The 27,788-nt window shown below is 45.4% G+C and overlaps 1 protein-coding gene and 1 long non-coding RNA gene across 4 annotated transcripts in view; both read right to left on the bottom strand.

Annotated features, from left to right (window-relative positions):
- Window positions 1–479: 479 nt before the first annotated feature.
- Window positions 480–2,569, bottom strand: LOC144934318 (uncharacterized). The gene is made up of 4 exons (XR_013637148.1): window positions 2,541–2,569; window positions 1,798–1,842; window positions 1,522–1,548; window positions 480–515 (listed from the first exon to the last, which is right to left on the bottom strand). It is a non-coding gene; the product is annotated as an uncharacterized LOC144934318 (long non-coding RNA).
- Window positions 2,570–19,045: 16,476 nt separating this feature from the next.
- Window positions 19,046–27,788, bottom strand: part of LOC144934512 (zinc finger protein 385D-like) — a 49,128-nt gene continuing 40,385 nt past the window's right edge. For 2 of the 3 annotated variants that reach the window (XM_078860357.1, XM_078860356.1), the window contains exons 7-9: window positions 27,434–27,538; window positions 24,820–24,924; window positions 19,046–21,202 (exon numbers count right to left, since the gene is read on the bottom strand). In XM_078860357.1, coding sequence (XP_078716483.1) covers window positions 20,951–21,202; window positions 24,820–24,924; window positions 27,434–27,538 — 462 coding nt within the window. In that variant the 3' untranslated portion in view covers window positions 19,046–20,950. The remainder of the gene's footprint in view (window positions 21,203–24,819; window positions 24,925–27,433; window positions 27,539–27,788) is intronic. The other variant, XM_078860358.1, reaches the window with a different exon arrangement.

Genomic DNA, 27,788 nt, shown 5'->3' with positions numbered 1-27,788 from the left:
CCCACACCTATGTGTTGTCAAACAACATGTTGTAAAAAAGTTACTCGTCATAGTAAATCTATATAATATAATAAAAGAAAATAATAATTTCGATTTAAAGCTTCTTGGTTCTTTCGGTAAAGTCACGTAGAAGAGAAATAATAAAATAATAAAAATAAAACATAATCAAATAATTCTCACAACGTTTCGGGCACAACGCAAGCAGCCGTCCTCTGGTGAAGAACAGGTCTGTCGGAAAGACAGCGTCTTTCCGTTCTTCACCTGAGGACGGCTGCTTGTGTTGTGGCCGAAACGTCGTGAGAATTATTTAATTATGTATATTTTTTTATTATTTCCCTTCTACGTGACTTTACCGAAAGAACCAAGAAGAAAAATAATAATCCCACATCTTCACCTTTACTCCAGGCACAACCCTAGCCAGTGCAATGTGTCACCTTGGGCCCTATTGCTCCTGGCAGACCCATGGGGCCCGAGCCGCCCTGCTCACCCTTCGGCCCAGGTGTTCCACGGCGGCCCTGGCACGAACACGCACACACGCGGCCATCAGTCGTGCTCCCAGCAGCATCGCCGCAGTGATCCTGCCCTGGGTGTTCACGATCCTGCCTGCGATCAAATTGTCCGGAGCGTGCGCGATCCTGTCGGATTTTTAAAGCTAAAAAGAATGGAGCCTTGAGAGTGCTTGGATAGGTGACCCACGTGTAGGGCCATATTATCCAATAGGCGCAGTATGCACTGTGGAGGAGTCGGTGGAGGCATGGAGGACTGTGCCTCGGCACTGTGCCTAGGGCCTACGAAAACTAAAGTGCCGACTAAAAAAATTACTGACAGTGTTATTTTTGTTGCTACTATAAACCAAGGTATCTTCGTGAATAAATCTATTTATATAGCAAATTATAGGCACAATGTATATACAAAGAGACAGAGTCATGTCAATTGTTTTTTTTTTCTCCATAAGAGTGAGAGAAATTAACACTGGAGATTAACTTTTGAGATTTCTGCGGCACACAGCGCCCTCCAATCAAATTAGGGCACAGACTAAATAATGAACTTATCAGTAACGACATCTGTCCAGCAGCTGGACGAAGTGCGCGTGAAACAAGCGAGTGACAGTGGCGGTAGTAACATGGGCAGCAGCACCAACTGGAGAAAGTTATCACTGAAGGCCTATGAAACAAAAGTGCATAGGACCTACAAGAACCTTAATCCAGCCCTGCTCACGTGCACAAAAAATTGCTATAGGCTGCTGCGGGGCAACGTGGTGAGCAGCAGACAGCGGTGCAGTAACACCGACAGTTGTACCGTACTGTACTTGTGCATCTATGTTCCCTGCCTTCACCAACCCATAGTGACCAGTGAGTATGTTGAAATAACCACCACGACCCACACGTAGGGAGGCCATCATGCAGTGGCCGATTGAGAAAAGGTCTGTGTGTGTAACTGCATATGTGTATTTGTACATTGATATATGTACGTATGTTTATTATGTGTTTGTACACATATGTGCACAATGAAGGAATTCACCTGTTTTCCACGCTTTCCGATCATCCCCTTTAATTAAAGCATAATAACATCATTAGACAATGCACAGGTCAATTTGTAAAAGTACATTACATGTATCCTACGAAATCATCTTATTATACTTAATCATACACAAACCTAGACTGCTGTTAAAACGCTTGCATTCACACCCACTTTACAAAGTAGTGACTTACATTTCACATACTTATCTTACACCTCCCCATACCTCACATTCAAAAGCTTACTTAAACTAGTATGCTGTGTTCCCATTGCACTCACCTGATCTCCTTTAGGTCCCATTAATCCAGGCAATGCTGGCGGACCCTAAGATAAAACAAAATGAAAAACATTTTACACAGCCCACAACAGCATTCATCGTGGGACGCAACATTTTCTAGAGTTATAAATCCAGCAACCTGAGTTTGATTCCTGGCCATGGTTGACATAAACGATAGGTGATATCTGAACCAATGAATCATGGATCCCCTCCTTCACCAAACGACACTAGCCAGCATGGTGAAGTATGGTCAAAGAACCCTCACGACAGGCCGATGTAAGGGAGGTCTTGATCTAGCACTTGACTGATAAAGGGCTGTACGTGATTTTAAAGTATTATTATTTCTCTTCTTGGTTCTTTCGGTAAAGTCACGTAGAATGCAAATAATAAAATAATGAAAATAAAACATAATAAAATAATTCTCACGACGTTTCGGCCACAACGCAAGCAGCCGTCCTCAGGTGAAGAACAGGTCTGTCGAGAAGACAGAGTCTGAATGACACACCCCAGGCTCTGTCTTCTCGACAGACCTGTTCTTCACCTGGGGACGGCTGCTTGCGTTGTGGCCGAAACGTCGTGAGAATTATTTTATTATGTTTTATTTTTATTATTTTATTATTTCCATTCTACGTGACTTTACCGAAAGAACCAAGAAGATGAATCCCTGCAGTCACGAAAGCTTTAAATCGAAATTTATTATTATTTCAGCAATTGTTATATTTTATTATTATATCAGGTTTCATACCTGAGGGCCTGGGGGTCCTGGAGGCCCTGGTGGACCAGGCTGTCCTGCGGTACATGTGGACAGCCTCTGAACCTTCTCACCGGGTCCCGGTAGCTTTTTCTCCTGATCGCCGTGTACAATCTGAGGAATCAATCAGACTTTTCAACGGCACACTAGGTTCAAACAATCTCAGTAATAAATTCCCCCTGTCCCTTCGCTCCAACTCTCCAGGAACAAATCAACCAAACGAATGAGCGTGAAGTCCTGCAGTGTGCTCTGTCAGTGGAGCAATGCTGGAAGCACTCTGAACTAAAATTGCGGAGGATGGAATCGGTGCAGTGGCGTATATTGTGGTTGGCAGGGGCCTTGGTGCAAGACATGAAATGGGGCCCCCTGTCCAATTCCTTTCCCTCTTACTAGCCTGGCACCTGGGTTTCTCCAGTCCATGGGCTCCAGTCCAGTTGCACCGCCTGTGCACTTGATACCATCCCCACTGACATCATGTCAAGGTACATTATGTTGAATCAGAATACTATAGAAGGCTGTGTGGGTTTAAAAAAATAAGATTTATGCCAACACTTTTAAACAAGGTTTTCTGAAAGGCATGTTCGAATGCTTTTCATTGAACATGAGGTCAGCTACACGCACACCCACTTTTGTGACGGACAGTTTTGTGAATGTTGTTTGGGGAAAAAAAAGTTAAACTGACACTGCACACGAGCTGTGAACCCTGGCAATAGCAGGGTCTCTAATCCAATGCCACTCAAAACCCAATTACAGAAACCTGTCCATGGAAACGGTGTAATACTGTTGATACTTATACACCCAATTCATCTGATGGAATGTTATCTCTTGCTGTGTATGTTGCCATTAAAATACATCAACAGTATTAGGAACATCATCTGTCCAAATGTGAGTCAGTCTTTTATTCACAGCACTTAAGCGGGTAATTTACAAGTACAAATATCTCATACTGACTGAAACAAACCAGGGTTCTATGGTCTTGTAGATAAGCTATATAAGACCTAGGTTAAGAAGACCACAATACAACGTTTTGTTTTATACATTTATGAACTCTATTTCAATTCTTTACATTGTTTGATTAAAGAGTTGTGACTAGTTTTGTAAAATGAAGAAACATTCGCTTTACATATGGGGGCACATATATCATCTGAAGAAAGGGGACTTAAACCGTGGATTAAATTCTAAAGCCACCTTCTCAACACTGCGACGCTGCAGGAAGCTGGGCGACATTGGGGGTGGCGGTGGTGGGGGCAGGAGGTGACAGCATGGCGATGCGACAGGATTCCTGTGTTCATCTGCAAGGCGCGGAGTCAAATGTAATCACAAACGACTGCATCCACGTTCATTCAATTACGGGGGGGGGGGGGGGGGTTCTTGTCGTGTTTATTAGAATGCAGTGCACGATGCCTCTGAGCTTTTGAGCCAAACGAGAGTACCACGCCTCAATGTAGATGTTTACACATTTATAAAGAACGCATGCAAAAACTAATTGTTAACTCGCGAATATTGTCCGTGGACAGATTATCCGGGATGCGGATTAATGTGTTCAGAGAAAAATAGTTAAAAACGGAATTCCACGATCATTCACACCTTAATTAAGCTCGTCAATCGTGCCTCAATGACCCAAAACCTTAATATATTTGATTAATTATTTTAAATACAAAAACAGACAACACGTTCTATATCTCCATCCCATGCTGCGTATGTAAAGCAATACTTCTGTTTTTACAGCCTAACTTATATAAGTTTTCTATGAGTATCTGTCTTCTGGTTTTATCTAGGCCACCCCTCCCCTCTATTACCCCAGATAATCTAGAGTTGACTATATGACCCAGCAAGGAATGACACAGCAAAGCAGATTTTCAAAGCGAATGTATATCAGACATTCCATATTGCCTTATAGACTGTTGGAGAGAGTGCTGTTTGCGAGCACCTATTAAGGCTGACACAGCACATGATGGGGTCGTTAAGCCAGCACAAACGCCCTGCCAACTTTGTATCCCTGGCGATGATGTTCACACATTGCATCAAGTACTCGTTTCAAGCTGAGTCAACCTAAAGGAAGCTCTGCACAGGTTTTTTTTTTATGATAAATGCCATTGATGTCAACCGTAGCTGGGAATCGGGGTCATCGCGCAGTATACAGAACTGTACAATCCACAGTGCCACCAGTGCCTATGCATAACACAGTGCAGCATCCCCTTGTGACTGTCTCAAATTATCAATCACAATCTTGAGGCTTCTCACCCTCTGCTCTAAGAATGTTGATAGTTTACATTTATGATCATAGTGCTGAGGCATCTGCCATATTTTATGATCGATCTGAAGTGCAGCATTGGCGCAGTGGTTAACACACCCCACTGTGAACCCGGCGACCAAGATCGATTCGCCGGTGGTGAGAGATGTCTCAAACGTTCCCACAGAAAAGACGTCTCCACAGCGAAGACACCCCGAATGCGAGCAAGAAGGTGACGCGGACAAAATGGACAACATTGTGAAACAAAGCGGTCTCAAGACGAGGGAAAAGTTGTGGATCCGTGGCCTCCAGCCTCTCCTGAAGAGACAGCACAATCAGCCTACTGATCATTCGGTGAACCGTAGTCACCTCGCTGCAGGCGTGACGCGTGCTGCGCGGATCGTGCGAAGGCGGCGAGGAGGCAGAGGGTGAGAAGAGGCGGTGAGGAGGGGCGCAGAGGCCGCCACATCTCGAAGCTCTTCCCGGGGGAGGGAGAGGAACTCCTCCTGTGGGTCGGAGACCCCTTGGCTCTCGTCCTGTAATCCAGGCACCTGGTGGCAGATTCACGTGGGCATCAATGCAGGCGCATTACCACGCTGTGGAACTTGGGGGTGTCCTCTTAGTCAAAGGGTTCCGGTAGGTATTGGTTACATTACAGGTAGGATTCATAAATATTTCCCCTCTGCCGCTTCATTACGGAAAATAGGAGTTCTACTGCACTAGAATTATAAATCTGTGCCACTACTAGCCGACTATTAGTGTACTACTGTGTATTTAGAGCCTCCGTCATCAGCATAATCAGTATTGACGTCACCTTGCTGATGACAAAAAACATTGCAAACTCAAAATTACATTATTTTTGTCCAAAGTGTTGCGGGTGTCTCTTAGCTATATCTAAAAAAAATTTGGAGGTGGGGTGTCCGAACACCCACAATGCACACAACAATGACTGTGCCCCTGCATCAATACAACACCGTTGACCAATTCATCCAGAATGTGTCTAATCTCATCACAGCTCGCTGGCCAAGCAGGCACCAGCAGGAATAGCGATTGGGATGGGCGAGCAGCATGTACGTACAGCAGCTTGCCTTTGGAGGATGTGGTGGGTCGTGCAGCAAATACATCTTTGTACTGCACTTGTGTTTCCACATCGCTGCTCCACTCATTCACCAAGCCAAAGTGAACGGTGCGTGGTGAATAAAGGTCACATAGCCCCCACGACCCACACAGCCGTAGGGAGGTCCTCATCTCGCAGCGGATTGGAGAAAAGGGGATGCACATGTACATCAGTGCACCATGCGTGTGTTTAACGTGGAAGACATAAATAGTCTCCAATAATAATGACACACTACTGCAATGCCCTTTATTTAATAAATGCCACGCGAGACGCAGAGACCACCCTGCCCCCCCCCTCCCCATGTTCCGGACGCTATTTACAGCACAGGGGCACCTACCTCACTGTAACTCCACGTGCACTGGGCAACTCTCCCCGCGTGTTTACACTACACATCTACATCACGTTAACTTGCACAGACATTGTGGCCATCCACTGCTGGATGAGGCTCTCCCCACAACGGCGCAGGCCGTCGGAGTTGTTTGACCATACGATGCACACTGGTCGGTACCAGTCCGGTGAAGGCGGAGGAGCATAGACGTGGGAGCAGTACAGTACAACAATGTTTTTTTTTTCTCCTCTGCACCGCCCTTTGCAGCATACCACGTAGCCCCAAAGCCTATGCCACCTGGTATGACATTGTGGTCACACACCCTTGACACTATCCTGGCTCAAATCTGCTTAGCTTCCAAGATCTGACCAGATCTTGCACAATCCGGGTGATGTGGTCACTGGCGAACTACATCATCAACACCGTGGAAAGGCATTGTCTCACAACTAACGTTCTGTTGCCTTTAGGGTCACCATCTCCACTCGAGGCCAACTCCTTGCTTCACTGGCGATGGGGATCGTTTATTTTGTTCAGTGATCCGCACGCGACTTGGGAGCAACGTAGAACTTCGTCACGAGCCTGTCCTGTGAGTGAAACCAATCAACCTAATCCCGGACTTACCCTTTGGAGGACTTATAGTTCAAAAACTTCGGTTTTCTGAATTATTTCCCCCCCCCCCACTCTGATTGTGATGACCAGAGGCTCAGCAACAATTGTGCTGAAATTCCGCAAATTCTATCCCTTCTTACGACATCATCAACATATGAATAAGCGATTGATATATATATAGATTTTACATGGCAAGTTGGTTCACTCGTACGTGTGATCAGTGCCCGGTTGTTTAATAGCGTAAGTGGAATCTTCCACTTAATTTGTCATTACAATTTACATCAGTGCAAGTGAACTAATAAATACCGAGGTATAATGAATGCATCCTTTCAACGATATCCAGCTCTGAAGGGTGGGTATATGCAGCCCGAGTAGGAATCAAGGTACCCATATCGCGCATGCATACATTGGTCGCGTGCACGTACAAGTCGCATTTCTCAATCCACAGCTGGATGAAGGCTTCCCCACGCCGTGCGGGTCGTGGGGGTGCTTAATTTGACCATACTTCCCCACGCCGGTCTCTCCGGTGCGGGTCGGTGAAGGCGGGGGGGAGCACAGACGTTCACCCCTTGACACCACAGCACGTTTGCTGCTACTCAGCCCTTACCTTTTCGGTAGAAGACGTCCGTCCACGGTTGTCCTGGAAGAAAATCAAGATCTGAGCGCAGCTCCCGGCAGCCAATGGTAACTTCGCCCGGTCGCAGTGGAGGTTCACACCAGCCTATCTAGAGTGAATGGAGGAGACGTGTACGTATAAAGGATAAAGCGACCTCCGACCTATATAACTCAGCATGAACATACAATTTGCTTCTTGAGTCTTATCAGCCAATGAACGCGTTACATCCAGACTTAAATCAAAGCATCGGCATCAGTATTCAGCAAACAAACTCTGGAGCGGCATTTGACATGCTGGGTCTCATCAGCAGAGCCAGGCTTGATTTAAAAAAAACGAACACTGCTGTTTTATTTCAACATGTTATAGGTGGGGTGACTCCCCTCTAATCAAGGATCAATTGCAAATATAACCCTTCCCCGACACCAACCTTCGCATCTCCAAGCTGTGAATCAAGAGATAATCGTACCGAGCATAGCAGCCCCACAATTGATTATTTATCCGCCGGGATGCAGTGAAGCATCTCAGTGTAGGAAGAAGGAGGAGGAAGGAAGGAGGTCACACGCACGGACGCCACCAACCCCTCTCTGCTGCTGCTGCTCTCATTCCGTGACCACTTGGCCAGTCTCAGTTGGAAGATGCGAGCGAGGACGAGGGGCGGGTAAGGGGGGCTTAGTGGGGTGGTGGGGGGGGGGGTGGAGGAAGGGGGGGGGGCCGTGTCGGTCCGGCACCCCCTGCTGGTAGCGCGCAGCCAACCGTGACCAACTTTGGAGCCCTTTTGGTTATCTCATCGGAAAGTAATCGCTGGGTTGTAAGCCATAGAGCTAAAAAAAAACAATATAATGCACATTTATATGTCGTCCAAATGTTACCGCATCTCAAGACATTGCACAGAAACTGTGGGGATGTCTTTATTGTCTTATTGTATTGACAGAAAGAGTGAGGCAGTCATCGAGGCAAGTTCTTGAGTCTGGACATGAACAAGGGCAGTGGAGTCGACAGCATGGATGTCTGGGCTAAGGAGGTTTTAGATAACGGGGACAGCTAATGAGAGGCCTAGTGACGCACACATAGGGCGCCACGGTGGCGAGATGTTAACTACCTCGCCTGGTATGCAAGGAGGTCGTGGGCTCGATCCCGACCCTGATGCCTGCTCTATATTTGGAGTTTGCGGTGTCTCTTTCCCCGTGGTCGCATGGGTTTTTCTCCGGATCATCTTTTAAGCCACTTTGTTTAAGTTATCATTTATGGTCAGATCGCTTCTAAAAATAGCAATATAGCTCAGTGGGCCTTACCTGGTAAAATAAAAAGTTGTTTAGTTTATAGTTTTTACAGATGTAAAGGAGAGCCGACACAAGATTGCAGGGGTTTCGTCTTTTAATCCTTTTCTCCCATCCACACCTGTCCCCAGCCGTCCCAATCTCGTTCCCGCCAAAAGGCCCCCTTCTTTGCCGCCCGTTCTCCCCTTATATCTCCTCGATCACCCCTCACACTAACCCTCCTATTGGTGGGAATCCTTCCCCTGACACCCCTACACATATACAGTACGCATATGTATGGGACCATTTTTGTCGGTATAAAAATTATATTGCCTTGCAATAGGTGTTAATTTGCTGTTGTAACATCTGAACACCTGTATGATTGCCTGAAGGATAAGATTGCCTTTCCTTTTTTCATTATACTCATAAAAATACTACCAATCTACGAATTTTCTCAGGTAAAATGTTCGGGGTCTCAAGGGAACGAGTGGTTCATCGCCCCCATGCCAACCACCCACCTCTGAACCACCACTGCAATAGATTCCAATGGAGACCCCATAGTTTCACATCTTCTTCTCGTGTCCGTCCATCAAAGTCAAATGTCCTTCCCTTGGCGAGCACATCTCACCGCTCGCAGGTCGCCTACTGCTAGGGCCCTCCTCGAGCAGAGCAAGAGGTCCCCTTCTCGCCACAGCAGTCGCAGTTCTCTCCGTGGTTTTGTGGAGCCAAGTGGGATTTTCACCTGCCCACTTGGGTGCGAAGCCGATTCAGAGTTGCCCACGTGGTTCACCGCGCCATTACTTCCGTGGGGAGCTGATCGCCCGCCGTGATGCCCATGCCGATCTCAGCGCCAACGTTGTCCGTGTCTGCCCCGCGACACCTCCTCCTTGGTGCGTCGCAACGTTCCCGTGTTGTAAGGAAGCTCCTCTGTGACTTCGGGCGTTCGACTGCTGCGGCGTGGTTGTGTCGACGGCCGTCTGGTGTCCTCAGTTTGTCCGCGCCCTCTCCGCACGACTCGCCGCAGCTCCACTCGTGTTTGGTGACATTCTCGACGTCTGTGGGTTTGGGGCAGCCTGTGATGGTGCGGCATGTGAACCTCAAATAATAAACGGAGGTCAAAATCGTAATTAAATCATTTACTTTTTGGCGACTCCGTCCCACCGCGCACATAAACGCCGCGCACCACCAGAAATCAATCCTCTCGTTCTTCGCCAAGCACCCGTAGTTGCCAAAATTGCCGTAGTCATAAACAAAACTTTGAAACTTTGATTAGCGCATCGTGTAGAGCTCGTCGAGAGGAATACATTGCCGTATCGTTCGCCTTCAACAGACATAAATTGACGTTGCAACGCAGTTTATGCGAGAGCCGAGGGCTCATGAGACCCCGGGGGTCCCGCCATAAGGTTTCAGGTGTCATTGAGTGTTGCGCCTGTCTGCTTAGCAAGCGATTTAAAAAAAAAACAGCCAGCAGAGGGCGGTAGAGCTAAAGACAACGGAGTCACAAAGCGTTCGTACAAGTGACTTCGCAGCACAGCAGCCGCATGAGCTGTTGAAACAAACGTCTGTGCCGCCAAGGACAGGGAACAAAGGCGACGTTAGCAGATGCTTGACTGACAATGGCCCGTGGGATAGTCTGCCTAGGGTCCATCACAGACCTATGAGGTCACCTGACTGACAAGCTGCGCTTGCACCTTTGACATTGCCCGTCAAAGCCACATCCCACTAATCGCACGCGAGCCATTTGGCTGAACGTACTGATGGCGTTTAAACGGTCCGGCAGATGACGAATGTTGGTGCTTTTTGGGCCACGGCGCTCATCTTACAAGTAGTTCATGGCCTTGTGATGTTCACTTGATACCGATGATTAATTGCTCACTGAATATTGTTGGGATCATATGGTAGAGTGGAGGTCGGTCCATGACCAGTAGCCACAACCATCGCGACGGGTATATTGGGTGTGGTCCACTGGGAGTAGACATATTTTCCAGAACGTAGACCGGTAGAGACATGGCTTGAATGAATGACTGCTTGGCATAAACTGCTAAACAAATCCGAGGTAAAGTTTGGCATGTGGACATTAATATTAACGATGAGGCCATTTATGTATCCAGTAAAACCTCACTGAGTTTCAGTATTTTACTTCATAAGGGTCGTGCTACGTTGCGATGTTTGGCAAATTAAGAGTTTTTTTTGTTATAAAGTTGTGTTTGTGTAGGCGAGAAAACTGGAGAAAATCCACCACACACAGTGGGATAAGAACACTTATAAAGTCTACACAGACGAGTTTATGAACCTCGATTGCTGTGCTACCATCTCCTGGCCACCTCGCAGCCCGACAGGTGTGGGAGGTTCACAAACCTATATCTGATCCAACCAACCTTGCCTCTAAAGTGCTAAATCACAGGCGTGCACCACCAAACCCAGATAACGAAATAACAAACCCTTATACAGTAGACTCTCGATTATCCGCGCTAATGATGAGGACAGCCGCCGGTAATTAAAAATCGCGCATCTGCTGCCCACGACTTTAGGTATTGCGGCCTTTAAAATCTAATTTGCATGGTGGTTACTCATCCATGCACTATCTAGGCTCACACGTTCTTCGCTTCCGAGATGAGAAACTATGTTTCCTGGTGATTTGTTCAACGGCCATATTGCAATTATATATATATGGATGTAGACAATAAAATCAATGGAAGCAGCTATTGTGCTCATGACAAACATTATTAAAGAGCTCAACATTCATTGACATTTTACAGAGACACGCGCATCACAAAATGGACAGTAAAAACCATGGAACATCATTTTTTACATCCATCAAATATGCAAGAGCTCTGAAATCACTCGGGATAGCAAACACACATAAGTGATATGGCAGTCACGTTTGGTCCCAGCTTGCCTTTGTGGGGTATTTTTTATGGGTTATTTTTGGGCTAGGAGCACCATGGCTTATCACCTGTACAATAATTCAAACCTTTTAAATAAGCGGAACGGGATGAAATCAGATTACGGCCGCTTGAAATATGATGTAGCAAATGCTCTTTGTCAAGCAACATCCATGCAGGGTAAGTCGCATTTGTATGGTAATGCGGCAGGTGCAGGGAGAAGGTTGCAGGTTCTTGGGATCTTCCTGGAGAGATGGGACAGATTAATTGGTGCCTCCTGCGCTTCCAAAACGGAGGTAACCATCGCCTGCATCATCATCACGGTCAATGGTCTCAACTCGACAGGAAAATTGGCTTCACGCCGTCGGACTGGTCACACAAATTGGCGCTGTCCCTCGCGTTTGCTCCCACCTCCTGTGGGTCACGTAATGGCCTCGGCATGGCACTAATGGAATGTGTAATTGTGGCTGTGAGGTCACCCGCCCAGCGTAGCAAAAGGTGGGAGGTTTTTGAAGTGCAGCAGTCGCAGCAGAAAAACAGCTGAATATACCCAGATTATTTTCATAGCACAGAAGCTAAGCGGAATTAGAGCCTGGTTAATGCTGCATGGCAGACTGCCAAGGAATATCATGTATTGTAGGCTTGGGCTGTGAGATGGCTAGGAAATGGCAGTACAGCAATGGATTATTGAACCTAACTCTGCTGAATTCTGAGTGTCACGCCCCTTGTATGCGTTTTTATCCAGGCACAGTACTTCTATTTTCTCCAACATTAATCGAAACAATCATTGATGAACATTGTCAAGTATCTCAATGTTACAGGATCCTCCTGAAAAATTGTCTTGAGACTCAGGCATTCCTGGGAAAATTAAAGGCATAATTGTTATTATTATGAAGGGGTGGGGGGGGTATTGCACTGCACTCTTTACCCGTTGACCTAGTTTCAATTCCCAGCCATGGTTAATGTCAGTGGTCTGTAATATCTCAACCAGTCCAACCCCCTCACCCCAACCCCACTTCACCAACCTGCGCCGACCAGTATTGTAAATTATGGTCAAACAACCCCCCTTGACTGCCATAGCTCAAAAAAAAATTTAACCACTATATTATTATAATTAGCAGCAGTATGGGTGGAATTGGTGAGGGGCTGATTGTGTCGGTGCATTCTGATCAAGGGTGGTGGAATGCGCCATTAAACACGTAAGCAAGCGCTGCTTGTGCTACAAGTCTCGTACGCATGACCACTTCATGTTTATTGACGTTATTTGTCTGCCCACTCCTGCTGAAGCCCCGTGACGGCTGCTGTCACGTCCTTATGAGCGAGGGTCGTGTTGAGAAAGAAAATCACATCGCCTCTTCATCTATTGGTATTCTCCGTGACCGTCCATGAGTGATGCAATGAGTGACAGAGACAATGATGAATTCATGGAAATGTGGGTTTGCCATAATGCTACTGCGTAGGGTTTCACAATGGTGCTGTCTAGCTTTCCAATGCATTTTCAGATTGTACCGCGGTACAAACCAAAGACATATTGGAGAGTTGCCTTGTCCTTAACCATATTGTCTCTCTAAACTCCAATATGGGGTTTCTCAAACTGTGGGTTCCCATTCCCAGAGGGGTTTGAAATGGTCTCCTTCTGCACCAAAATGAACACCAATTTAATGAGAGAATGTGGTAGAACGACATCCCCAGAGTGTGTCTCTTGCAGCCACTTTCGGTTCACCATATGTTTGGGAACCACGGCTCTAAGAGCCATGCCAACTTTAAAATAACGTTTCAGAATAACTGGAGAAAATATCACAATGTTGAGGTGCTTGGGTGATACGGAGGTCAGAGCACTTAGCTAGCACTGAGTTCTAACGTGAATTTTCACCACCTATGATTAAACCAGATTCGCCAGTGTAGCAAATTAATGGCCTCAGCCTGGTCGCCGATGACTACACCAAAAAAAACATCACACAAAAGGATAGAGTTTTACTTTACGTGGCATATTCCATCTCTGAGAATGTTTTATTATTCGATTGGCAATGCAATGAAAACTCTTTTGAGGGAATATCATAGCTATGTCCTGAGTGTAAAAAAGAGGGCTACTTAAACAACTTCAGCAGTAGTTCTGTGCCATAATTTATCATGGCCATTCCATGACACACGGTGATTCACTGTTGGCTGCAATATTTCAAAAAGTCAATCTCGTCATCTCATATCATGACACCAATGGCATAGCTGAAATATAATTAACGAAAAACCAAGAACTGAAAAAATATGTTACATTTACTTTGCCAGTATAGTATTTGTCAGTGACTTCATTGTCACATTCACCATCATGTCTCTGCACAAGCAGCATTGCTAAACAATTTATCAGAGATGCTGCCGTGCCTCCCACCGTCCCAAAGTAACTCCGTTATCGGCGCGGCCTGGGTGTAAGTGTCTGAGAGGAATTACTGTCCCCGCTGAGAGCATTCCTGAAGATGTCAGGCTGTGGAAAGATGGAGGGGCGGGAGAAAGGAGAGAGCAGCGGTGGTGGCGGCGAGAGGGTGGCAGGTGACTAAGGGCTAAACCGCTTCTTCAGAAGACGTTTGTTTTGAAATTCCGTGCCACGCCGTGCCATTATTTCGGCATCTTCATTGCATTGAGGTTAAGTTGGGGCTCTACAAGCCCCAGGAACGTCCACGGCATCCTAATAAGATATGCAACACGCTGCACTTGCAGGGAAAACCTGTGCAATGCCACATGTGACTCAATGTCCTATGGCAGGGGTCAGCAACCTGTGGCTCTGGAGGCGCATGCGGCTCTTTAAAGACTGCTTCCTGACATTCATTTATTAAGGAGCCACCGTCTCGTATTCACCACCACAGTGCATTGCGGATCCTCTTGAAATATTTCTTCCTTTTTTTGCCGAATTCGAAAAAAATGTCTCTACTTGTTATGTTAGTTGCCGACCCCCTGTCATATGGCAACATCATTCGGAATGTGTCCAATCTCACCAACTCTTGGAAGCGAAGCACAGTTGAGTCTGAATTGAATTGTAAACTGCCTGGCAATGCCAGGTGTTTGCAGACTTGGACTGCAAGGTAGTCAGGTTGTGGCCGGATAGCAATGCACTTTTGACTCGATCTGAGTCGATCAGCATTATTTTGTGTAGGTTTTGGAACTTAGACCAAAAGTTACCGGCGCTTCTGTACTCGAGGACTGCCACAGGCCTCGGCCTCATAACATTGTCTCTGAAATATGGTGCTGGACAAATAGATGTGCTTATTATTATTGTTATGCATTTGTATTTCTGCCATTGCCCGGGAACTCTAGTTTCCTGCCAAATGTCAAGGCTTTCCTGGGTAAATAAAGGGCATTATTACGATCCTTATTGTTATCATTATGAAAGTGTGAGTTCCAGGGCAAAGTATAGTGCTCAGTACTGCTCAGGCATATAGATAAACACAAGGACAATGACAAACAAGGGGGAGGAACAAAAGCTCAAAAGTGGTCAAATAAGCATGGATGTGGAGATGCATCTTAGTATGTATATTGAACTTATTTCGTACCATACACAGACAACCATGCTAATCAGAGGTTAGCACGCTTGGCTAGAAAGAGGATCCCATGGATTATAATGTATGCAGCTTCGAGACGTAATTTCATCCCTACGAGCAACAAGGGACAATGACAAATGGTTGACACTAAATGCGAAGTGGCAGCCAATGAAGGGAACGTGCTGGAATCCACGCCCACCATGGAGATGGAGCGATTTGAGTAGCTCATCTACAGATGCTAGGTGGATTATTTCTTCGGAGGACAGATGGTGACGGGTTGGGGAGGCCTTTATCTAGCATGATCACGGCTCACGATGACGCTGATGATGATGACTACTCGGGCATACATGGACGGTGTCGGATTGCTGGCATAGATGATACTTTATCTACGCCCGTAACCCTTTGTCATACCTCCCCTTGTTCTTCCCCTGAACTGAGTTTGCACCAGTCCAATGGCTTATGCAGCCACATTAATGAATAGGGCCCTGGCAGATAAGATTATAGCTGTGGGGAGTGGGGGGGGGCTGGTTATTATGTTTAATTCAGTCATGCCCAGCTCTGACTGATTATCAAAAAAAAGCCAGGAGCTCACTACATACTCTCATGTGCACATCCAGAGGGCTGCAGAGTGTGATCTGCACAAGTAAGAAAATACCAAAAAAAATATCGGAACAGGTCCTTTGATGTATATCTCCGTGGATGTTTTTTTTTTTAAGCTGAAGGCGATGTCTGCAGATAATTTAGCTCAAGATTGAGTATGGCTTGAAATGTGAATTCATCCCTGATGAATTATAGTCGATTTTGCTGAGGGGGGCGGGGTAGAGGGGGGGCTAATGTGGTCACTTTGCAAGCATTGGCAATTGTACGCCGAGGTTTCACCAAATTAACAACAACAATCCCAGGTGCCAAACATTGCCTTCTTGTAAACATGTGGTGCAGAACTTAATGGAGTCGCTCGAGTGTAATGATTTTCAAATAAAACAAAGTAAATGACTGATCGCTGCTTGCAAAACTCTTTTAAAAGGCTTTAACATTTACTCTGCAAGTAGATCATGGGAGGAAACGGGTCACCAAGTGAGAACCGGTATATCGTCAATCACATTCAGATAATATCAGATTTCACATAATGGGGCTTCAGATGTGAAAACATCTCTTTAAGAGGTTTGCATCGCCTTACGGTCACAAACACATACACGAGGTAATGCAGTGTGGTGAAAGGTGTCCAAGGCAGAACGCGATCCATCAGACGACCTGCGACAGGAGCGTGACTGAAAACCGCACTGTGCAACGAGGGGAGAAAACCACAGCCCTTGGTTTCCTAAATATTCCGCCGTCCATTGCAACAATGCAGCAGCGTTACTGTCTCTGTTGCTTTTTTTCTGTTGGCATGTCATTTCAACACTGCAGTGTCTACAACCATTTCCACGCTCCCGTGCCAATAATGCATGCAAATACCAGACATGGGGTTCATTAAGTGCGCCGTGGATTGAATTCCATCACTACGCGCAGTTAGGTGGTGCAGGTGGAGGGTGCAGCCGGTTAAATGTAACATTTTTCGTGGACGTTTTCCTTCGTTAGTTGTACAAAACGGTGTAAGGGTTGAAGGGGAAAAAAATACTTTGAGAGAGGAAATCACATCGGTTCTTCATCCAGAGGTGTTCCCTGTGCCAGGCCGTTAAGTAGTGTGCAACGGAAAAAACTGCGTATGAATGTATGTTGAACTTCTTTCGCACAGTACGTACCCGACCGTGCTTCTCGGAGGTGCGACCATTCATCGACATGTGTGTTTTTCTTAACACTGTCCATATTCTCTGTCTCAACTCCAATGCAGAGTTTCTAAAACTGTGAGTCACCATCTCCACAAAGGTCTGAAAGGTGTCTGCACAAAAATTACCACGGAAGTAACGAGAGAACACAGCAGCACGACATCCTTCGAGTTTGTCTCTTACGTGAAGTCACAGTTACCACTTTTTTTTACTATTTTATTTACCAGGTAAAGCCCACTGAGCTAATAGTTATCTTTCAGCGGCGACCTGGCCACGTATGACAGCCCATCAAAGTGACTTATCACATGTGTACATTTATCGTAGACAAATAATCGAAACACGTATTGCTAAGTGTGGCGGGCAAAATTGGAGGACCCAGAGAAAAATCGACGTGACCACGAGGAGAACATGCACACTGCAAATATGCAGAAGTCATGGTTAGAATTTAACCCATGACCTCTTCCATACTGGGTGAGGGAGAAGATAGAATTTCGGCTCTGCGGTGCCCCAATGCTTGAAAATTCTGGCTCTGACACGAAACTAAACATTAAAAGTAACCAAACTTGATTTAAGTAATTAAAAGTAACCCTTAACATTACGTGGAGTAAAGTGCCAAATTGTCAAGTTGCCAGGTGACTCAATGGTCGGAGCATCAATCTGGCATCGCTAAGAACCCCAGTTCGAAACCAAGTTTCAGTATAACTAACGAGAGAACCAGCGACATAACCTGTAGCTGGTTGAAAAAAATGCAATTGGTGACAATTTTCCTTAATTTATCATGTAAAATGGTGCGAATCGAAGGGAGCACATGCTGCATGTCATCATTTGCAGGCAGCCAAGTGGACTTAGACATTGGGCAAACAAGTAGGAAAAAGGGAACGTTTCCGACTGTTCCGAATTTCTTTTTCCAGAAGAACTAATGAGCACATCTCAATCGTAGATGATGGCATAAAGTGAAAAACCATCACATCAATTACATTTCAATGTTAAAATACATAACAGTCAATGCCAACACAGCCGGTGAAAGCACGCACATTGTAGCATCAGACAGTGTGAGCCTTTCCATGCTGGGTGACCTCTACAGATCACAGACAAAAAGGCCCGAATTGATTATTTTCAGACATCCTGACCCATCTTGATGAGAAGCCATACCCTCTCACTGTCGTGGCTGGGGGAGGTTAGTGTTGAGCTCACTCCTTACCACTAAGCTAGCTTGCAAAACGTCGACAGGTGGATTACCACAATTGCCCGGTTAATTCTGTGGAGAATGACTGTGATGTCCCATTGTTGTGACTGCATCGCAGATAAAATCCCAAACTGTTATAAAAAATAAATGTATTTTGGGATATAGTGGTAGTACAGTGATGAGCGGGTTGCGTTATAAACTTGACGTCCTGAGGCAGTGGGCCAAACCCGCGCTGATCAGCATGTCAATGTAGGGTCAAAGAATGTACATGACTGACATGCAATGAGGCGGCGTTTATCCATCAGTGGATTGAGAATGGCTGGAATTTATTTTCTTAAGAGTTTTTTTTTTGTAATTACATGTTCACTGTCCCTACTAAACTGGAGCTTCCCGTGTCTCTGTTGTGAAAGAGATAGTGATTCTAAAAGGGTTTCCACCGCATCAACTAAGTGACGGCGATGAGTGATGTTCCTAAGAGAGTGTTCCCTGGTGGCTTTGACTGGCAGCGCTGAAAGGGGAGAAGAGCTTTCTCCTCGACACGTGTTCACTCATCCACCAGCGTACATCTGATAAACAGCGAAACGAAATCGCCATCATCAATGATACTTTAACTGCTGCACTTGGAAATGTGGGCCGTGCAGTTACATTTCAACCAGCAAGACGAGTATGATTATCTTTTTTCAAGTTCAGAAATTGGCACGTGAGCAGGAATCTTTTTTTACATTTTAGTAATCTTCATTGTACCTATGCGCCTTTTCTGGAGTGAAAGTGCACATGTTACACAGTTAAGAGCCATTAAAACGTGCCGTATACAGCAGCCCTGGAGCGATGCTGTTTACATTGTCCCATGTGCTTCGTTAAATGAACACAATAATTTAGCAACCCACGCAAACATTCCCAAAGTTTCCATGCCCTCGCTCTGCCGAAACACACTTCTCTCAAAGCACATACATGCATTACGTTATTTACAGGAAGACTGAAGGTTTTTATTGATTGCGTTGGGCCTCTGTCACAGTACATACACGAAGATGCGCACACAGAGGCAAGTACAACACAGTCAAGCGTGCTCCCTGGCTATTACACACACGCCGCGCACACAAATGCACTCACGTAATGTCCACCCATAGAGTACCTTTAGAAGAAAATATATTTTGCCACAATTGTATTCCGATTGTGCTATCGGTGTCGTATCACGAGACGGAGTATCTTTTTGGATCTCTCTCAGAGCAATGCAATAATTCCTGTTGGAGAATAGCCCGCAGAAGCGGATATTACAGTTAACGCTTCATACTCGCTCTGCCACTGGGAGTTCGTTGAGTGACAGTCAAACCAACATTTTTAATTCTCAGAACTGGAATCTGCCAAAATCAATCACCGACCAAATTTCATAAAATGGGAATTTTTGTGCAGTCATTGGTGAACGAGCTGACATGACGAATTCACTTGTGAATTTGGTTTAATCACAGGTGGATGAAAACCTGGATTGGAATCCAGAAATGCAGTAGTGCCAGCGCAGCGCCCTAGTCATCCTGGCACCACCTCAGGGTACTGAAGGTGCACCCACAGAGTACTTAAGGTGGACGTCTAGAGAAGTGAAAGAGCCGGGGAAGAGGTGTTTTGTGGAGGGAAAACGGAGGGCGACTGAGACATTTGCACCGTCAAGTGATAGTGCTGAATTAGACTACATACTAGTTCCGTACGTACATATACAGTATTTGTGTTTAAAAGGAGAGGGTTTGATTATCCTTAGTGCCTCCTGTGGTATGTCTGCGGGCACAGATCAAGCAGCTAGCCATCAGAAACTATAGCACTTATGTTCAATATGCTCCAATATTGAGACGCCCTTGTTAACACTGAAGCTTACAAAACGACTCTTACCAATAATTGACACGCACGCTCATACACTTGAAAAAGACTTACGACATTTTACAACATGTTTTGGTATCCGTAACAGACGCCTTGTTTAAATGTGGGGTTTTAAATGCACACTTATCATTTCACACAAGACGGGGCTTCATGTACACGAAACAGCACGGACAGATACGGTCTTCACATCTAATATGTAACTCTTCTGCGCTGACAAACAATAACATGTACACCATTATTGCTTACGAGGGAGAGAGAGGGAGCTTCCTCAATACCAAACTGCCCACGTGTTTTTTGTTGCACTCCCTGCATAGGTCCCGCAGTCAGCCTTGCCTGGTTCAATGTAGCCAAACACAGTGCAGAGGTCCAAGGCATTCATTCATTCATCTCATGGTCCTGTGGTCACGTTTTTGAAGAAGAAGAAAAAATACTTTTCAACACAAGCAGATGCCACTTTCCACGTCCTCGTCCAAAGGAGCCATTTTGTGCAAAGGCGGATAGTTCCAAAACAAACTTTGGAAAGCGAGCCCACAACTATTGGCGGTAGAGTATTGTAGCGAGCGAGCGGGGTTATCATGTAGTGCCGTCCACGGGTCACCGACATTGTCCAAGCGGTGAAGATCCTTTGCTGGACGAATCGGCTTCTTACTGGCAGGAAGGAGCGACGTCATTTTGAAACTTAACGCCTTCGTCTTTAAAAGTGCACTAGCATGGGTTCTCATTTTTAACCATGACATTGAAACACAGATGGAAGTATATATTTTTTGTCGTATTACTAGTCATTGTTAACTTTATCACTTTTGGAAAACACGTGTTTTCTGTCTTGCTGCATTACACACCCGTGCACTTGCAACAGTGGTGTCAGAAACAGCAGCAGGAGATGCGGTGGAAACAAAAAATCAAAATAACATGAAAACTTACACATGATAAAAAGAACACGCAAAACATAAGTCGGACAACAAAATGAAACAATTCCAGACATTTCCATGAAACCGTCAAACAAAAAACCAGGGACTCAGTAGGGAGCAAAGACGATGTGCCGTGCGCACGGGTGAGATGTCCTAATTGGCCCCGGTGCAGGTCTCAGGATGGCCTGAGAGAGGCCTGGCCCCGCAAGCAGCGAGGCCGCGGTGCCAGCGGCGCTGCGGAGGGCCATGGGAGAGGCCATGCTGACGGCGGTGGCGGTGAGCGGCGAGGGTAGGAACCCTGCGGCCGCCATCGCCGCCATCAGTGGCTTGCCGAGGTCTTTATGTAGCGCCATCTTTGCCTGCGCCGAAAACAGTGGGCCACAGGAAGAGTCACCCATGCTACCCCGGTGAAATGTCTCGGTTTTAGCAGCAATCTGAACGAATACGTCTTTGATAAAAACGTCTTTTCCACAGTACAACTGAGCCATGCAGGGGCTGTGCCCAGCTAGCCTGGCGCGGCTCAAAGAGGCACCAGTTTTTTTTCCACTGCAGAAACTGAGCAATACCACTGACATCACACGCAATTAATGCATTACACTGTGTAAAAAAAAATCCCTGAGTAGTAAGTGTTATTTCGTAATTGCTTATGCCTCAAAAGTACAAAAAGTGGCTATTATTCCCCACAAACTTTGCTTTTGTGACCAGGATAGTGATATTTTGAAATTGACCTATTTTCAATGAGAAAACGTGTACATTTGTGTCATTCCTTCACATAAAGTCCTGGTCACAAAAGCAAAGTTTGTGGGGAATAATAGCCATTTTCTCTACTTTTTAGGCATAAGCAATTAAAAAATAACACTTACTACCCAGGGACAAAAATCGTGCTACATCGTAAATTATCAACCCCGCCCCTGGCCCTGTTTGGTTCCGAACCAAAATCAATGTGTTGTGAGACCAGTGCATTATGGGTTGGTTTTGGTTGAGCACAATAGTGGAAAACTATCTGTCAGAGGTGTGGACTCGAGTCATGTGACTTGGACTCGAGTCAGACTCGAGTCATGAATTTGATGACTTGCGACTCGACTTGGACTTGCATAACAATGACTTTGTCCCACCTATGAGATGTGGACTCGAGTCATGTGACTTGGACTCGAGTCAGACTCGAGTCATGAATTTGATGACTTGCGACTCGACTTGGACTTGCATAACAATGACTTTGTCCCACCTATGAGATGTGGACTCGAGTCATGTGACTTGGACTCGAGTCAGACTCGAGTCATGAATTTGATGACTTGCGACTCGACTTGGACTTGCATAACAATGACTTTGTCCCACCTATGAGATGTGGACTCGAGTCATGTGACTTGGACTCGAGTCAGACTCGAGTCATGAATTTGATGACTTGCGACTCGACTTGGACTTGCATAACAATGACTTTGTCCCACCTATGAGATGTGGACTCGAGTCATGTGACTTGGACTCGAGTCAGACTCGAGTCATGAATTTGATGACTTGCGACTCGACTTGGACTTGCATAACAATGACTTTGTCCCACCTATGAGATGTGGACTCGAGTCATGTGACTTGGACTCGAGTCAGACTCGAGTCATGAATTTGATGACTTGCGACTCGACTTGGATAACAATGACTTTGTCCCACCTATGAGATGTGGACTCGAGTCATGTGACTTGGACTCGAGTCAGACTCGAGTCATGAATTTGATGACTTGCGACTCGACTTGGACTTGCATAACAATGACTTTGTCCCACCTATGAGATGTGGACTCGAGTCATGTGACTTGGACTCGAGTCAGACTCGAGTCATGAATTTGATGACTTGCGACTCGACTTGGACTTGCATAACAATGACTTTGTCCCACCTATGAGATGTGGACTCGAGTCATGTGACTTGGACTCGAGTCAGACTCGAGTCATGAATTTGATGACTTGCGACTCGACTTGGACTTGCATAACAATGACTTTGTCCCACCTATGAGATGTGGACTCGAGTCATGTGACTTGGACTCGAGTCAGACTCGAGTCATGAATTTGATGACTTGCGACTCGACTTGGACTTGCATAACAATGACTTTGTCCCACCTATGAGATGTGGACTCGAGTCATGTGACTTGGACTCGAGTCAGACTCGAGTCATGAATTTGATGACTTGCGACTCGACTTGGATAACAATGACTTTGTCCCACCTATGAGATGTGGACTCGAGTCATGTGACTTGGACTCGAGTCAGACTCGAGTCATGAATTTGATGACTTGCGACTCGACTTGGACTTGCATAACAATGACTTTGTCCCACCTATGAGATGTGGACTCGAGTCATGTGACTTGGACTCGAGTCAGACTCGAGTCATGAATTTGATGACTTGCGACTCGACTTGGACTTGCATAACAATGACTTTGTCCCACCTCTGCTATCTGTACCATGGGAGCCCCATGCTGGCTCAGCTTCGATGTGCCTATGGAAAAGAGATAAGTGTTTGCACTGATGAAGCAAATAGGATCATTACGTTGATGTCCACCAGGGCTCAATTTCTCTGTAAATATTTTTTGGGTTGCTGGTAGACTGGAGGAGGCACGTGACTGCAGCCATAGTGATAGGTATTCTGGATGTGGTGTGCTGGGTGCAGATATTTTTTCCAGGTTCCTTATCTGGGCAGACCTGATTGAAAATAGGCCCTGGTGTTAAAGATAGTTTAGTCTGAGTCAAGCCATTTTCTGGGCCAGGAAGGATTTACTAGACTTGGATGAAATTAGATTTTGTAATTATCTTATAAATTAGCTGTAGTACTGCCAGTCAAACCACAATAAATCCCATAAGTTAATCCCTTATTGATCTAATGTGACAGAACGACAGTTGATTAATTTTTTATTTTACGCATAAATTATCGTTATCATGTAACTATTTTTTAAAATTCTAATAAATATTCTCAAATGCATGCCTTTTTTCCCTTTATTTCCTTCATCCTGAAATTAATTTACATGGATCACACTATGGCCCGGTGAGGAGACAGCCCAATTTAACAGAGCACTGGGTAGAAGCAGCGGGGGCAGCGGCGGCAGTGGTGACGGTGGTGGCAGCAATACCACGGGGTTCCAAGCAAGGCGACACGCGGGGGAAATCATTTCACATAAATCGTGTTAATTTTACATAAAAATAATCCAATTCCACAAAACAAATCACTCGTGTTGCGGTTGTAAAGCGAATGAAGAGAGGCAGCTCCATTGCAATCCCAATTGAAATGTGCAGCTATTTCTATTGTGGGGATTTTTTTACCTTTTTAGTCGCATAAAAGGTAATTTCATTGCCTAATTATATTTTTTGGCTTACATAGACAATCATTGCAATAGATAGCTACATTATCTCAATTTATATATCTATATTAGTCAATGGCACATGCCTATATTCAGGTGATTTTAGGCTCTGAGGCAGGACAATATTAATTTTGGGCCTCTGGATTCTGCCATTGTCCACCACATTCTGAACTGTGTGTTGGACCCATCAATGCCTTCTCTGGCCAGTGAGCAAGCAGGCCCTAAATGGCTGAGCTCATTAGACTGTAGCCTATGTCACTGTAGCCTATGGTTACCACCTATGGTACATTAACACCGGGACCTATCAAAGGAATAAAGAATATCTCATACCAGATGGAAGAACTAGATGAAGACATATTGGCTTGAGTGGTGTATTATTATGCAAGTGACAAAAACTGAGAATGTTCATGTCCTTGGGAGACGCGTAGATTTCCCAAGACGGCTACTTCAAGACGGGGATGTCTTCTTCTTGAGGTAGCTGGGAAAACCAGGACAGGTGGCAACCCTACTGTAGACCCGATGAGGGGCTGAGCCCTAACTTCATGGCATATGCTGTGTAACAAACGCACATTGCTACTGGTGCCACAAGGAACCCCGCGCTACAGGCTGCAGTGAGGTGAGGTAAAGGCGATGCGAGTCAGCCTTACCGTGTAGTGAACGCTGCTGGCTTGGAAGGCTGCAGCGGCGAGATGGGATGGCAGAAAGCGTGCGGCAAGAGGCCCGGCCAGCTCCTTCGTGAGCCCCAGCTTGTGCTGCCACACAGAGAAGGCACAGTAGTGGTGATTTACAGGATGTGCATAGTGTGACGATAATACAGATCCCTTTTTTATGTACGGACATACAAAGGAATTCTAGATTTGAAGCTTTCGTGACTGCAAGGATTCATATTCTTAGGTTTTTTTCGGTAAAGTCACGTAGGTAAAACATTTAAATTAATAAAAGTAAAATAAAAATAAAATAAAAAACCATTCTACACAACAAAGACTCATTTCCTGGCAGCGATTTCAGCCGCATCATCTCTACATAACAAAAAGTCTCAGTCCCTTTTACACGCACCTTTACATCATGCGCACCTAGTTTACACAACAAAGGCTCATTCCTAACAGCGTGCTTCAGCCGCACCGAACCTCACAAAAATAATATTCAGGGCCTACCTTGGCTCCTCCCACCCTCAACCAGTATATATACAAGGACTGTTTTTTTGGAATTTCTCTCACTTGATACAGCTATCGTGCTGTGACGGTTCCACCTGAAGACGGAGGCTTGTGTTGCCTCCGAAACGTCGTGATTTTTTATTTTATTTTTATTTTACTTTTATTAATTACAATTTTTTACCTACGTGACTTTACCGAAAAAACCGAAGAATATACAAAGGAATGTGCTGTAAGCGGGTAAATGTTCAGGTCCACACAAACCACAAAGAGGTTATGTGGCCAGTACAATGTATAAAATGGCCACGTTTGATACACCCAGTGCTGATGTTGGAACCCTGCACAAGGCGTTTGTTTTAAGATGAGATGATGTTGCAGACCATGGCATAGCTATCGAGTACGTAGGCAGTGATTTCCATCACCACAATCTGGATTCGAACCCAAAGTCTGTGGAATCTCGCGATGCAGCGAGACTCAGACCAACGCTGCTCCACAGGGGCTCACAATTGTCATTAGGCGCGTGCAGCACAAGCACGGTGCTCGGTTGAAGATAAGCAGTGAGGATTGACACTCTATCAGCGGTTCCCTGTATTGGAGTTCATCGATTGTTTTCAGACGAATGTTGTGAATTCTATTTCAGAATTTCACACCGCGTCTTCTCTGTTCCAACAATCTGCAGTGCTTCAGTACAGCACATCTTGGAAAAGTAGAGCAATCTGGTGCAAAGCCACTCCCGCAAAGAGATTACACCGAGGCTTTCCCGTTCTTATTTTCTAACTGCCGGCCGTGAATGCTTTTAAGGGTTTGTGGCGGTAGTGGCGGTAGTGGCGGTAGTGGCGGCGCATAATAAAACACACCGAGTGTCTGGGCAATATTGACGTAGGGATCGAATTTGGACAGAAACTGATTTTTCTTCCAGCAGCCAGTCAACAACCGGGCTGAATTTATGAGAATCCAAACTTGTAGCCAGATTTTATTTCTAATCTGAGTAAAAAATCGGACAGAAATGGAATACACCTGCAATGCCCAGTCACCAAATTGCTTACAGTCGTAAGGGTTTAGTAACACAATACTAATATGGGAAGCTGTTTTAGTAACCCCTGCATTACACACACACACGTGGTATTATGGTTGTGCCACATGCGGTTAGCAATTACATGCAGACTGGTTTTATGCGCATAAGTATTTACGATTAACGCTTGCCAGCTTTCCATGGCTGCCTTTATGTTGATTAAAATTCAGTCTTCGGACAATGAACCGCGCACCTCGGAAAACCCATTAAGAGGTCTTCATTACCGTTTTGTCACTGTCTTCCAAATGGGTTCTCGCTTAAGCGGTGTCTGCGGTTAGCCAAACATATGCATTTTCATCCGTCACCAATGCCTGGTGCTACTAATAGATGGTGAACATTTGGCCCTCAGAGATCAAATTCGCAGAATTACATTGACTACACAAATAAATAACGTACGAAATATACAATGTGGGTTATTTTGTATACCTGATTTGGAATCAACCGGTCACATTTTATACTAGTTTTACAGGCATGTCTCGCTAAAGGAGCAAAATACGTTCCGCGAACATTTCTAGCGAAGTGAAACCTCATTAAACGATCATCGTTTTCCCATTAGCTACCATGTTAAAAGCCGAGTTACGTTTCAGCCACAAAATGTTCCAGTCTTAAACAACTTTTTTTACGTGAGAAATACAAATTAATTATAATTTTTAAATGAAGTAATAAAACATCAAATGTAACACTTACCACACATGAAGAACCGCAGTGCTTGCAGGTGCCTGTACACCCATCCACCCATTACAGTGCCACCACAAGGCTCCCCTCCCCCACATGGCGAATCACGTGCACACTCAGCACAGGACAACTGGTAAACTAACAGCTGGAGGGCACAGTGTGCCCCCTGCCACCACGGAACGCATTTGTTCGATCAGTCTCCGCTCGTAATGTGAGCATTTGCTCGTTTGGCGAACAAATTAGTCTAATTTTAAAATTTTCGTTAAGCTGAATTCTCGTAGAGAGAATGCCCATTAAGTGAGACACACCTATATTCAATTCTCTTGTGGAAGCAAATAACAAAAATGCTGGTGTCAATCTCACCACGAGATGTGTCCCTTGGCGTCGTTGGAGTTTGTTGTAGGGGCTGAATTTTGGCTTTGGGGGCCTCCCTGCCTCCTTGTCCTTGTGTTTCCGACTGGCCATGTGCTGTTGCACACAGGTAAATTACAACCGCACAGTTATTTATGCTGTATTTAAATTAGGGGGTGTACCATTTTGTGGTAAAAAAAAAATGGAATCGGACCAGATCATTGGATTGGCCGAACAAGGGTCAGTATATCACCTGATCAACCTCGTGTCACACCAAAAGAGGACCCTGCTGAAAGGGTTTTGAGACTCAATAAGGTCTCACTGCATAGGGTTTGTGTCACCTCTCAGGCACATAATGGACCAGTGG

Source organism: Lampetra fluviatilis, chromosome 10, assembly GCF_964198595.1.
Source record: "Lampetra fluviatilis chromosome 10, kcLamFluv1.1, whole genome shotgun sequence".
Classification (NCBI taxonomy): domain Eukaryota; kingdom Metazoa; phylum Chordata; class Hyperoartia; order Petromyzontiformes; family Petromyzontidae; genus Lampetra; species Lampetra fluviatilis.
This window is presented reverse-complemented; position numbering and strand designations above follow the sequence as displayed.